The 12,038-nt window shown below is 33.0% G+C and overlaps 1 protein-coding gene across 1 annotated transcript in view; it reads right to left on the reverse strand.

The window, feature by feature from the left end:
- MYO16 (myosin XVI) overlaps positions 1–12,038 on the reverse strand; it is a 719,254-nt gene that overhangs the window by 444,117 nt on the left and 263,099 nt on the right. The window contains exon 12 of the mRNA XM_044669338.1: positions 8,913–9,018. Coding sequence (XP_044525273.1) covers positions 8,913–9,018 — 106 coding nt within the window. The remainder of the gene's footprint in view (positions 1–8,912; positions 9,019–12,038) is intronic.

Genomic DNA, 12,038 nt, shown 5'->3' on the forward strand with positions numbered 1-12,038 from the left:
AGGAATAGAAGATGGCACCAAGAGAAACTTAAAGGAATAGGAAAAATAGGATAATCTACACCACACAAAGACAGCATGGAAAGGGGACAAGAAGAATACTATTATAAGAAGGAGAGGAAGAGAGCATTAATAGAAAATACTTAAACCTTACTCTCAGTGTAATTAATCTTAAGAGGGAAGAGTAGCTAGATCCATTGGGATATCGAATTCTGTTTTATCCTACAAAGAAAGTCAGAAATGATAAACCAAGGGGGGGGATTGTAGGAGGCAGTTCAAAAAGGGAGGGGAAGACAGGGGGAGAGAATTCATTAGGCCTTGAAAATAATAAGAGGGGAACAAAAATGGAGAGGGTAGAAAGGGAAGTAAACTAAGGGAGGGGATAAGGGGGACTGATTTAAAACAACCCACTGCTTTAAAAGGAAATAGCATAAGAAGAAGGAGCAGGACAAGGAGAAGGAATCAAAATGTCTGGAAATACACAGTTGATAATTATAACTCTGAATGGGAAGAACTAACCCATAAAATGGAAGCAAATAGCACAGTGGATTAAAAACAAAAATTCTACCATATGTTGTCTACAAGAAACACACATGAGACAGGCAGACATACATAGACTAAAAATAAAAGGCTGGAGCAAAATATATTGGGCTTTAAATGAGAAAAAGAAGGGAGGAATTGAAATCATGATTTTTGACAAAGCCAAAGTAAAAGTAGATCTGGTTAAAAGAGATAGGGTAGGTAATTACATCCTGATTAAAGGCAATATAAACAATGAGGAAATAACAGAACTCAATATGTATGCACCAAATGAAATAGCATCCAAATTTCTAAAGGAGAAACTGGCAGAGATCAAGAAGGAAATAGATAGTAAAACCATACTAGTGGGAGATCTAAATATTCCTCTTTCAGACCTAGATAAATCAAGCCAAAAAATAAATAAGGAAGAGATAAGAGAGGTGAATTAAATCCTAGAAAAATTAGAGTTAATAGATATGTGGAAAAAAATAAATAGGGACAAAAAGAATACACTTTCTTTTCAGATACACATAGTACACTGACAAAGATTGACCATGTACTAGGGCATAGAAACATGGCAAACAAATGCAAAAGAGCAGAAATAATAAATGTAACCTTTTCAGATTATAATGCAATAAAATAATAATTAGTAAGGGTACATGGAAAGACAAATCAAAAATTACTTAGAAATTAAATAATATGACTCTCCAATATCAGTTTAAGTACAAATCATGGAAACAATCAATAATTTCATAGAAGAGAATGACAATGATGTGACATCCTACCAAAATCTGTGGGATACAACTAAAGCAGTACTCAGGGGAAAATTCATACCCTTGAGTGCATATATTAACAATTTAGGGAGGGCAAGGATCAATGAATTGGGCATGCAAACAAAAAAAACATAGAAAGTGAATGAATTAAAAATCCTCAGTTAAATACTAAATTAGAGATTATAAAATTAAAGGAGAAATTAATGAAATTGAAAGTAAAAGAACTATTAAATTAATAAATAAGACTAGAAGCTGGTACTTAAAAAAACAAATCAAATTGACAAAGTACTGGTCAATTTAATTAAAAAAAGAAAGAAGAAAACAAAATTATTAACATCAAAGATTAAAAGGGAGACCTCACCTGTAATGAAGAAGAAATCAAGGTAATCATTAAAAATTATTTTGGTCAATTATATGGCAATAAATATAGCAATATAAGTGATATGGGTGAATATTTACAAAAATATAAATTGCCTAGATTAACAGCAGAAGAAATAGAATACTTAAATAATCCCATATCAGAAAAAGAAATTGAATAAGCCATCAAAGAAGTCCCTTAGAAAAAATCCCCAGGACCTGATGGATTCGCAAGTGAATTCTATCAAAACTTTAAAGAACAACCAATCCCAATACTATACAAAGTATCTGACAGAATAAGCAAAGGAGGAGTTCTACCAAATTTCTTTTATGACACAAATATGTTACTGATCCCAAATCCACGTAGAACAAAAACAGAGAAAGAAAACCACAGACCAAACTCCTTAATTAACATAGATGCAAAAATCTTAAATAGAATACTAGCAAAAAGTCTCCAGCAAGTGATCTCAAGGGTTATTCATTATAATCAGGTAGGATTTATACGAGGAATGCAAGGATGGTTCAATATAAGGAAAACTATTCACATAATTGACCATATCAACAAGCAAACCAATAAAAATCACATGATTATCTCAATAGATGCTGAAAAAGTCTGACAAAATACAACATCCATTCCTACTGAAAACACTAGACAGTATAGGAATAGAAGGGCCTTCTAAAACTGATGAGTGGTATTTATCTAAAACCATCAACAAAAATCATCTGCAATGGGGATAAATTAGAAGCATTCCCAATAAGATCAGGAGTGAAACAAGGATGCCCATCATCACCTCTATTATTTAACATTGTACTAGAAACACTAGCAGTAGCAATTAAGAGAAGAAAAAGAAATTGAAGGTATTGAAATAGGCAGTGAGTGATAGCACCAAGCTATCACTCTTTGCAGATGATATGATGGTCTCCTTAAAAAAAATCTCAATTAGGTATTATTATTAGGTATTATTCAATGATACATGTAACAACCCAGTGAAATTGTGCATCAGCTATGGTGGGTGTGGGGGATTTGGGGGAGAGAGGGAGAGAACGTGAAACATTTAACTATGGGAAAATATTAAAAATTTTAAAAAAAAGAGAAAGAATTTGAGAGAGGAGAAGTGGGAAATAACCCAAAACTCATTGTCTCTCACCTGGAATATTTAAAGTATCCTTCTAACTGTTCTTCTTTCTTTAAATTCTCTCCCATTCCAATCCATTATTTGCTAAACTGCAAATGGGAATTCAATAAAGGCCATGTCTGTCCCTGTCACATACCTCTACCTTACCCCAACTCTACTGATTCTTTATTGTCTCCAGGATTAAATATAAACCCTCTATTCGGCACCTTCACAGCAAAGTTCCTTCTTACTTGCCAGTCTTCTTACATTTTAATATTCCCCACAAATCTACAATCCAGCTACAATGCCTTACCTCCATTTTCTGATTTTCTGTATTTGTACTGGCTGTCCCCCTCTTGTGAAAAATGCCATTTCTACTCATTTCTGACTCCTAACTTCCTTTTCAACACACAGTTTAAATGCCATACAATGTAATAATATTTTTTGGCCCTTCATACCCTTCTGCCCTATATTCCCTCTAAGTTCCTTTCTATTTATTTTTCCTTTGGACCTTCCATCTTCCTCTCTCTCCAACATAGACATACATACATACATACATACCTAAATGCAATATTCACACACACATAAACAAACATATAACATTATTTTCCAGGACAGAAAATTGTGGTCCATGGAAACCATTATTCTTCCTTTAGGAAAAAAAAGCCATAACAAAGTAAGCAGTTTCAAAACAATACAAACTCTTTTTGAATAACATATGTTTGTTACTCTGCTGAAGCCATATGAAATTTACTCCTTTGCACAAAAATAACTTAACCTATTGCTAACCAACTGCTTGTGTCTTAAGACTAAACTATGAATTTATTTTTAACAAAACTCAAATCCAGGGCTTTTCAGGGAAAAACTCACATTTTCCAGTTATGTGAAATGAATGGTTTCCTGATCAAATAATAGAAATTGCCTTGAGTGAGTGATAATTATAGTTTCTTATCTTTCCTTGGGCAATGCTATGAACATTTCATTACAATGAGGAAAAAGGAAACATCTGAGTTAAAGCAGTTGAAAGAGATGAGAGATAATGATAGAGGCAATGTCTTAAAACTTAGCTTAGATCAGTGGTTCCCAAACTTTTTTGGCCTACTGCCCCCTTTCCAGAAAAAATATTACTTAGTGCCCCTGGAAATTAATTAAAAACAAAACACTGGTATAGAAGGAGATAGTGAAAGAAGAAAGGACAGGACAAGGAGAGAGAATCAAAATGTCTGGGAATACACAGTTGATAATTATAACTCTGAATGTGAATGGAATGAACTCCACTCATAAAATAGAAACAAACAGCAGAGTGGAATAGAAACCAAAATCCTACCATATGTTGCCTACAAGAAACACATATGAGACAGACAGACATACGTAGAGTGAAAATGAGAGGATGGAGCAAAATCTCTTGGGCTTCAAATGAGAAAAAGAAGGCAGGGGTTGCCATCATGATCTCTGACAGAGCCAAAGTAAAAATAGATATGGTTTAAAGAGATAGGGAAGGTAACTACATCCTAATAAAAGGTAGTATAAAAATGAAGAAATATCAGTACTCAACATGTATGAAACAAATGGTAGAGCTTCCAAATTCCTAAAGGAGAAGCTAGTGGAGCTCAAAATTGAAATAGATAGCAAAACTATTCTAGTGGGGGACTCAATCTTCCCCTATCAGATCTAGATAAATCAAAACAAAAAATAAATAAAAAAGAGATAAGAGAGATGAATGAAACCTTAGAAAAATTAGAGTTAATAGATATATGGAGAAAAATAAATAGGGACAAAAGGGAATACACCTTCTTTTCAGCAGCACATGGAACATTCCCAAAGATTGACAATGTAATAGGGCATAGAAACATGGCAAACAAATGCAAAAAAGCAGAAATAATAAATGCAACCTTATCTGATCATAATGCAATGAAAATAGTTTTTAGTAAGACTACATGGAGAGGCAAACCAAAAATTAATTGGAAATTAAATATGATTCTCCAAAATAATTTAGTGAAAGAACAAATCATAGTAACAATTAATAACATCATTGAAGACAATGACAATGATGAGACGTCTTAACCAAACCTATGGGATGCAGCCAAAGCAGTTCTAAAGGGAAAATTTATATCACTGAGTGCATATAGTAACAAATTAGGGAGGGCAGAGATTAACGAATTAGGCATGCAACTTAAAAAAAAGAAAATTAACAAATTAAAAATCCTCAAATGAAAACTAAATTAGAAATACTAAAAATCAAAGGAGAAATTAATAAAATCTAAAGTAAAAGAACTATTGAATTAATAAATAAGACTAGAAAAGCTAGTATTTTTAAAAAAAACAGATAAAATAGACAAAGTACTGGTCAATCTAATAAAAAAGGAAAGAAGAAAAGCAAATTAATAGTATCAAAGATAAAAAGAGAGACCTCACCTCTAATTAAGAGGAAATTAAAGCAATCATTAAAAACTATTTTGCCCAATCATATGGCAATAAATATAGCAACCTGGGGAGATGGATGAATATTTACAAAAATATAAATTGCCTAGATTAATAGCAGAAGAAATAGAATACTTAAATAATCCCATATCAGAAAAAGAAATTGAACAAGCCATCAAAGAACTCCCTAAGAAAAAATCGCCAGGGCCTGATGGATTCACAAGGGAATTCTATCAGACATTCAAAGAGCAACTAATCCCAATACTATACAAATTATTTGATAAGATAAGCAAAGAAGGAGTCCTACCAAATTCCTTTTATGACACAAATATGGTACTCATTCCAATGCCAGGTAGATCAAAAACAAAGAAAGAAATCTACAGACCAATCTCCATAATGAACATAGATGTAAATATCTTAAATAGAATAGTAGCAAAAAGACTACAGCAAGTGATCAAAAGGGTTATCAATCATGATAAAGTTGGATTTATACCAGTAATGCAAGGATGGTTCAACATTAGGAAAACCATCCACATAATTGACCTTATCAAGAAGCTAACAAACAAAAATCACATGATTATCTCAAAAGACCCTGAAAAAAGCTTTTGACAAAATACAACGCCCATTGCTTTTGAAAACACTAGAAAGTATAGAAATAGAAGGACCTTTCATAAAAATAATAAACAATATATATCTAAAACAATCAACAAGCATTATATGCAATGGGGATAAATTAGTAGCATTTCCAATAAGATCAGGAGTGAAACTCGGATGCCCATTATCTCCTCTACTATTTAACATTGTACTAGAAACACTAGAAGTAGCAATTAGAGAAGAAAAATACATTGAAAGTATCAAAATAGGCAATGAGGAGACTGAGCTATCACTCTTTGCAGATGATATGATGGTCTGCTTAAAGAATCCTAGAGAATCAACTAAAAAGCCAGTAGAAATAATCATCAACTTTAGCAAAGTTGCAGGATACAAAATAAATGCACATAAATCATCAGCATTTCCATATATTTCCAACACATTAGAGCAGCAAGAGGTAGAAAGAGAAACACCATTTAAAATCACCCTAGGCAATATAAAATACTTAGGAATCTATCTACCAAAACAAACACAGGAATTATATGAACACAACTACAAAACACTTTCCAAACAATTAAAAGTAGATCTAAACAATTGGAAAAATATTGATTGCTCATGTTTAGGATGAGCTACCATAATAAAAATGACCATTCTACCCCGATTAATTTACTTATTTAGTGCCATACCTATCAAACTACCAAAAAACTTTTTTACTGAATTAGAAAAAATTATAACAAAGTTCATTTGGAAGAACAAAAGATCAAGCATATCAAGGGAAATAATGAAAAAAAGTGATAACAATAAGGTGGCTTAGCAGTACCAGATATTAAAATATACTATAAAGAAGCAGTCATCAAAACAATATGGTATTGGCTAAGAGACATAAGGGAGGATCAGTGGAATAGACTTGGGGTAAGTGATGTCAGCAAGACAGTGTATGATAAATCCAAATCCAAAGAGCCCAACTTTTGGGACAAAAATCCACTATTTGACAAAAACTGCTGGGAAAATTAGAAAACAATATGGGAGAGATTAAGTTTAGATCAAAATCTCACACCCTACACCAACACAAATTCAGAATGGGTGAATGACTTGAATATAAAGAAGAAAACTGTAAGTAAATTAATTGAACACAGAATGTTATATATGTTAAATCTCTGGAAAAGGAAAGGTTTTAAAACCAAGCAAGAGTTGGAAAAATTTATGAAATGTAAAATAAATAATTATATTAAATTAAAAAGGTTTTGTAAAAAAAAAACCACAATGCAACCAAAATCAGAATGGAAACAACAAACTGGGAAAAAAAAATCTTTATAACAAAAAATTCTGACAGAGGTCTAATTGATCAAATATAAAAGTAACTAAATCAATCGTATAAAAAATCATGCCACTCCCCCAATTGATAAATGATAAGGGACATGAATAGTCAATTTTCAGGTAAAGGAATAAAACTATCACTAAGCACATGAGAAAGGGTTCTAAATCTCTAATAATTAGAGAAATGCAAATCAAAACAACTCTGAGGTTTCACCTCACACCTAGAAGATTGGCTAAAATGATAGCAGGGGAGAGTAATAAATGTTGGAGGGGATGTGGCAAAATTGGGATATTAATGCATTGCTGTTGGAGTTGTGAACTGATCCAACCTTTCTGGATGGCAATTTGGAATTATACTCAAAGGGCTATAAAAGAATGCCTGCCCTTTCATCTAGCCATACCATTACTGGGTTTTTACCCCAAAGATATCATAGATAAAAAGACTTTTAAAAAATATTTATAGCCATGCTTTTTGTGGTAGCAAAAACTAGAAAATGAGGGTATGCCCTTCAATTGGGGAATGGTTGAACAAATTATGTTATCTCTTGCTGATGAAATCCTGTTATGCTAAAAGGAATAATGAACTGGAGGAATTCCATGTGATCTGGAACAACCTCCAGGAACTGATACAGAGTGAAAGGAGCAGAACCAGGAGAACATTATACATAGAGAGAGATACACTGTGTCACAATCGACATAATGGATTTCTCTACTAGTAGCAATGCAAGTATCCAGAGCAAGGCTGAGGGACTGATGATAAAGAATACTATCCACATCCTGAGAAAGAATTATGGGAGTAGAAACACGAAGAAAAACAACTGCTTGATCACATGGTTTGATGGGGATATGATTAGGGATATAGACTAAATGATTACCCTCATGGAAATGTTAATAATATGGAAATTGGTCTGGATCAATGACACATGTAAAACCCATTTGAATTGCTTGTTGTCTATGGGAGGGGACTGGAAGGAGGGGAGGAAAAGAACATGAATCATGTAACCTTGGGAAAATACTCAAAATTAATTAATTAAATAAACTTAATTTTAAAAATCTGTGAATTGAATGTATGTTTATGCATGTAAATGGGTTACTTCTACTGTATATCCAATATGCACCAATTTGGAAGAAAAAAATAGAGAAGATAGTTTTGCTTGGTGAAAGGACACTAGGCTTAATGTAAGAAGAACTAGATTCAAGTTCAGTCTCTGTCACTTATTTATATTGCCTGTGTGATTTTTAAATCAACTAATCTTTCCTGGCTTCAGTTTTTTCAGGTACAACCTGAGTCACCTCTTAGGGCCTGTTTCCCCTTTAGAGTTCTATGATTCTGTCTTTGACTTGAACTCAAATAATTCTTTAAGGCAACCAATAATGGTACTTACATTTTTTATTTTGCAGTCAAATAAACACTTGCTAGAGGTGGATCGGCATGTGAGATGCCTCACTATTTGCTTGCTGGCTTCAGACTTCCCAGAACCACTTTCACCACTAAGGAAGGGGAGAGAGAGAGAGAGAGAGAGAGAGAGAGAGAGAGAGNATATCCAATATGCACCAATTTGGAAGAAAAAAATAGAGAAGATAGTTTTGCTTGGTGAAAGGACACTAGGCTTAATGTAAGAAGAACTAGATTCAAGTTCAGTCTCTGTCACTTATTTATATTGCCTGTGTGATTTTTAAATCAACTAATCTTTCCTGGCTTCAGTTTTTTCAGGTACAACCTGAGTCACCTCTTAGGGCCTGTTTCCCCTTTAGAGTTCTATGATTCTGTCTTTGACTTGAACTCAAATAATTCTTTAAGGCAACCAATAATGGTACTTACATTTTTTATTTTGCAGTCAAATAAACACTTGCTAGAGGTGGATCGGCATGTGAGATGCCTCACTATTTGCTTGCTGGCTTCAGACTTCCCAGAACCACTTTCACCACTAAGGAAGGAGAGAGAGAGAGAGAGAGAGAGAGAGAGAGAGAGAGAGAGAGAGAGACTGAGATTTGACATTCTGGTCATGATTATTATTAGAGATCATGCAACTAAGCAGAAATAATTCTTAAAAACAAAGGAAAAGAGAGTGAGATATTTAGTACTTGGATATATTAGTCTGTCATTTATTATTGTTGGCTTTTATTGGTTATTATCATATTAATAATTCAGATTTACAAAGCCCTTTAATTTTTGTAAAATGTTTTGGGAAGGAAACAAGTATTTGTTAGGTGCCTGCCATGTTCCAATAACTTCACAAATATGACCTCCTTTGATCCTGCAATGATCTGGTGAAATAGGTGATATTATACTCATTTTTTCTAGTTGAATAAACTGACCAGTGAGGCTATGTGATTTGACCAGGGTCTCATGGCTAGTAAATATCTGAGGCCACATATGAACTCAAGTCTTCTTGACTTCAGGCCTTGACTTTATCCTCTGTGTCAGTTGCCTTTAATATAGTTTTCATTATCATAGAACTAAGCATAATCAAAAATTAAAGTTTCCTTTTGAAAAGATTGGATACATGCAATTTCCCCTGACATAATTAAAATTCAAAAATTTTTAGGAAGTAAAATATAAATTGAAGAAATATAACAAATTATATACTATAAGGAATATAATTCTATAATACTGAAGTATAATGGGTTAATTATTACATATTTAATGCAATAGAGTATTATAAAACAACATTCTATGTAATGAATATTTCTACATTCATATGAAAATAACCTAAAATCTTTTAAAATCTGGTTATAATTCATTTTACTCAATAAGTAATACCTTACATGTGTTTTCACTGATAATTTTCCATGTATTAGCAATATGCTGTAATGAAAACATTTTGGTGATGCATTATTTGCAAGAAATGATGTAGTTACAGTTGATATCTTTAAAAATATCCTCATTACCTCAAAAAAAGAGAACATTTCCAGGTCTTACCATAAAAAGTACATAAAATTTAGCTTAAAAGGCTCTCCCTTTCCTTAAGGATTGTTTATTATCCAATGTTGATATTGAATACACAATATTGGATCCAATAAGGTAATTTCTGTACATATCCTATCTATATTGCTTATTATTCAAAAGTGGTATTTTATTTCACAGAAGTGAGCCATTAACACTAATATAAGAAGTAGTAGTATGAATGCAATGAGAATATCAGTGCCTTCAGCTGTAGGTTTGATCTTATATAAAATTTAAAAATAAAGGAGAAAAATCTGATCAATGAAATGAATTTGATGAATCTTTCTATATAAAGTTTCTATAAAAGTTTTCATGAACATTTAATCATCATGAATATGGAATAGAAATTATACTCATTTGAATACAGAAAAAGGGAACCAGAGGGACCAGGTAATGATTTTGAGGATTTTTACAGTTGAAAGAGAAAACAGAAGCATTAACTAGGTAGCCAGAGAGACAAAAATACTGTCAATGGATCCAACCTTAGACATCACCTTGTCAAACATACTCATTTTACAGAAAAACAAAATAAGAACAAGAAAAGGCATAGCTTATAACTATAGAATCTGAGACTAGAATTTAGGTGTTTGTTTTTTTTAACTACTTGACTTCCCTAAGGCAGAGGCTTCATAAACAGATGATCAGAAAAAATAATTAATTATGATGCAGGAATTTTCTTTCAAATAATATGACATTTTGGAAAGAAAGTCAGCCTCAGAGTCTGGAAGACTTGGCTTCAAATCTCTATAACATACACCATCACATACTGACTATAATATCTTGTGGAAAACATTTAATCTCCCAGAGATCTGGATAATTACTTAAAATGATGAATTATAGAATAGCTGCTAATTTTACTGATTGATGGAGTTTCTTTAGTGGAAGTTCCTTATACTAGTGAAATCGCAGGTCCAGATTTATTTTTCAAAGTATTTTTAGATCCTAAGATGAAGTGCTAGAAATCTTTTTGGTTTCTGTCTGACAGGTAAGATTGGTTTTCAGTTTCTTCTTCACACTCCTAATCACCTGCCCCTTACTTTGGGAAAAGGAAAGGAAAAAACGGTCCTATTTGTAAGAAAGAAGAAACGGAATACACAAATTAACAATTCTTTTTTGCCCTTATAAACTTAATCATCTACAGTTTATATCTATATTTATAGGTATTTTGGTTGGGAAAAGGCTCCTATCCTTCATCTGATTCTCTTGATACTACACAGTCATATTCATTCTCTTCTGTCTATCTCTCTGTCCCTATGTTCTTTTCTGTGTTTTTGTATCTCTTTCTATAAGCATGGGTCTCTCTCTCTCCCTCCTTTCCTTCTTCCTCCTCTTCCTTCTTCCTTTTCCTCCTCCTCCTTCTCCCTTTTCCTCCTCTTCCTTCTTCCTCTTCCTCCTCCTCTTTCTTCCTCCTCCTCCTCCTCCTCCTTTCTTACAAATAGGACCATTTTTTCCTATATCTGTCATTGTAATTAGTTTTGATGGCCTCTACCAGCTTAGCCAGGGCTCCCTTATCTTCCAGGTTAACCTGTGTGAAAGCAATGCTTGTGCAAGTCTTCTGTGAACCAGTCAACCCAATCTGGCTTTACCTTTGATAATACAGTAATGAACCCCCATTTTTCGGCACAAGGCAGGTAGGAAAACCACAAGCTGGAAGATATAGATAGTTAAGTCTAAAGATATAGATAGTTAAGTCTAGTGTACTTATCATGCAAAGGAAAAAATGTCTTTGGACTTAGAAGATTCTTTTTTTAATGTAATTTTATTTTTCCCCAATTACATTATTCTAAGAATTTTGAGTCTCAAATTCTTTCCCTCCTTCTCTACCCCATGAAGAAGATTCTAACAGTGATATCCTCGGGGTTCAACAGCCCTGCAGCCTCATCTTGTTGCTTAAAATTAAACTGCAAAAAATCATTTCCAGTGGCTATTAGTCACTATCCAAATTATTATTGTTGCTATACTTTAGTCATTTTAGTCATGTCTGACTCTTTGTAACCCTAT

Source organism: Gracilinanus agilis, chromosome 3, assembly GCF_016433145.1.
Source record: "Gracilinanus agilis isolate LMUSP501 chromosome 3, AgileGrace, whole genome shotgun sequence".
NCBI classification, from domain to species: Eukaryota; Metazoa; Chordata; class Mammalia; order Didelphimorphia; family Didelphidae; genus Gracilinanus; species Gracilinanus agilis.